This window comes from Cupressus sempervirens, chromosome 3 (genome assembly GCF_028749045.1).
Source record: "Cupressus sempervirens isolate cs-2001-9-10 chromosome 3, ASM2874904v1, whole genome shotgun sequence".
Classification (NCBI taxonomy): Eukaryota; Viridiplantae; Streptophyta; class Pinopsida; order Cupressales; family Cupressaceae; genus Cupressus; species Cupressus sempervirens.
In genome coordinates this window covers 241,189,011-241,191,662 of record NC_143120.1, presented here as the reverse complement: position 1 = coordinate 241,191,662, position 2,652 = coordinate 241,189,011, and the positions used below count along the sequence as shown (strand labels likewise).

Here is a 2,652-nt window from a genome sequence, read left to right as displayed (position 1 = left end):
TACCCAATACATAATAGCAAAGGGAAAATGGGCACCTTATCTGACAAAGACAATCATTCAGCTGTGCACTAACCATTGCACCGACCGCTATTATACCAGTTTTGAAATCACTTTTTCAAAAGGCTTGCCCCACCACCAAATCTAAAGCTCATCTCTTGCACCCATTAATCAAATTTATTCTTCTAAGCATCATCATACATTAACATGCTTATAACAGGAAGAATATCAGTTCACATTTGTGCTGTGACTCTGAAAAAATGGTAAGAAAGGAGGACGAGAACACATATGGGGAGACTCTGCAATCCACTACATTGCACCTTCTTTTACGAGCTTTGCCCCTCCCTCTCTGTGTTGCATCAATGGCTATCATGCTTCGCAACAATCAGACCAATGACTATGGAGCCCTTCACTACTCCAGTGTTGCTGCATTCAAGTAACTATACAATCCCGTTTCTTGCATTTTACATGCTCTATCTCTTGTTTTTTAACATCCTCTCAATTCATATAGCTACTATGTTTCTTGCATTTTACATGTTCAAACTCTACTTTTCTCTAATACCCATCTGATTGTAACCTTTAAAATGAAGTAGTTCTCCTTTATTTCTTACACTTAACATGCTCAATCTCTGATTTTTTTAATACCCATCTGATATTTCTTACACTTAACATGCTCAATCTCTGATTTTTTTAATACCCATCTGATTGTAACTCTCAAATCAAATAACTATTCCGTTTCTTAAAGATGGTAAGTTTTTACACATTATAGTTTCTGGCGTTGATTACATTATTTTTAGCATGGACATTTCAAAGACCAATCATGAGAATGAGAGAGTTCAAGGAAACAAAACAATCAATCTATTTCTTCCATTTTACATGTCAATCAATCTCTGATTTTGTTAATGCCCATTTGATTGTAACTCTCTGATAAGGTATTTGATATACACAAACGGCATCTGTGCTGGATACTCTCTGTTGTCGGCCATAGACTCTGCTGTTTTTTCACGTCTTCAGAGCTTAACCAGAGCGTGGATCATCTTTATTTTGGATCAGGTAAATGCTCTAACATTGCTTCAAAATCCTTTGTAACTGTTTCTAAGTCTGAATAGGCAGGGTAAGAGAAAATGTCATATCTTGTGCTCAATCTAAGTTAAATATGGAGTTTTGTGGGATTCAACTGTATAGTTTTGTGAAACCTCTATATCCGCCTTTACTATAGTTAAATAAGTAGAGTTAAACTATATTTACATAAGATTACTTAATATGTTTTCAACAGTCTACAAGCAAATTTTTGAGAATGGTTCAACTCTATCTTAATATGAGGATGAATGCTTCTTTATTAGGTATTTTTCTGGTAACCACTGATATAATTCTAGACTTTCCCTTCTTCAAACCTCTTTAATTAGAACCTATTTAATGGCTTCCAAAACGGGCCTACTTATCTTCCCCTGCACAAACCAAACTCACAGAGGGGGGAAGTTATAGGATTAGGTAACAATATAATAAACATTCAAAAAAATAAGATTTAATTTATTTGTGTTTTTGGATTTTTTCTATTGTATATGAGTTTTTAATATGGACATTTTAGATCATATTTCATGATCATCATCATTAGAATGAATCGCAGAGTGTGATCATCATAAGAATGAATCTCCTCCATTCAAATAAAAAAGAAGTAATAGATCAAATAAACCAAAACCATACATTAATCCCAAATTTGAGATTTTTTTGCACTACAAATGTGAATCAGGTACTGACATATGTAACCCTAACTGCGGTGGCCGCTGGTGTGGAGATATTATTCCTGGGGTACGAGGGCGACCACAAAGTAACATGGAGCAGAGTATGTGTTTCCTTCGACAGCTTCTGTTACAAAGCGAGGGCATCCATTTTCATAAGCAGTGTTGTTCTTGTCTGCTTTGTTGCGACTTCCATCATTTCAGCTTACAAGCTTTTCACCAATTATGAGCCGCCCCTCACACCAGAAGACCACCATAAGCATTCTGATGAGGGTTCAAGTGGATGAAGCTTTTCTATGATAGTTTTTAGTGTATTCTCTGTCATTTTTACACATGTTCAGAGAGGGATCCCCTGCATTTTATTTTTTTCTGGCCCGTGGAAGAGTCTGCTCTCATTAATGGCGGATCTGCTTGGTTCAGAAACATGTACACGTTATGGGTTTCTCATATCTAATAAGCAGGCCTTGTACAAGGATTCGAAATGACATCGATTCTGAAAAATAAAATGACCCATGTGTCATTGGAATGAAGGATAGCGCATGTTCTGATATTTTAATAAATTAATCTTTAATAAATACGGTTATATTTGTACATAGAATGTTGAATAGATGCTATCAACAAGGTTATAAACAACGATAAAAAATTAATAATATATTATATGTATTTTCTTTATGTATTTTTAATTAGAATAAATAATATAATAATATTTTTTATTTTAAAAGTCTACAATACAATGATAAATTGTGAGACTCTTATGTAGGAGGTCTTAGATTTAAATCTATTCAAGACTAATATATAATAATAATAATAATAATAATTAATCACAACACATAATAATAATGAATCTTAGCTTTTAAACATATTGTAGTAAAAGTGATTATGAAATGTATGTTTGTTTCTATAAGTTTTAAATGTA

The 2,652-nt window shown here is 33.5% G+C and overlaps 1 protein-coding gene across 1 annotated transcript; it reads left to right on the top strand.

Moving 5' to 3' along the window:
• Positions 1-238: 238 nt before the first annotated feature.
• Positions 239-2,311, top strand: LOC149565758 (CASP-like protein 2A1). Its single transcript, XM_089819249.1, has 3 exons — positions 239-433; positions 930-1,050; positions 1,748-2,311. Exons 1-3 carry the CDS (start codon positions 258-260, stop codon positions 2,021-2,023), a joined length of 573 nt encoding a protein of 190 aa, XP_089675375.1. The 5' UTR covers positions 239-257; the 3' UTR covers positions 2,024-2,311.
• Positions 2,312-2,652: the final 341 nt, after the last annotated feature.

What these genes read in the sequence shown, in the direction of transcription:
- LOC149565758 (XM_089819249.1), top strand. Translation starts at nt 258, where the DNA reads ATGGTAAGAAAGGAGGACGAGAACACATATGGGGAGACTCTGCAATCC. An exon ending in TCCAGTGTTGCTGCATTCAA is followed by an intron (nt 434 to 929) that starts GTAACTATACAA and finishes CTCTCTGATAAG; the next exon opens with GTATTTGATATACACAAACG. An exon ending in TCATCTTTATTTTGGATCAG is followed by an intron (nt 1,051 to 1,747) that starts GTAAATGCTCTA and finishes AATGTGAATCAG; the next exon opens with GTACTGACATATGTAACCCT.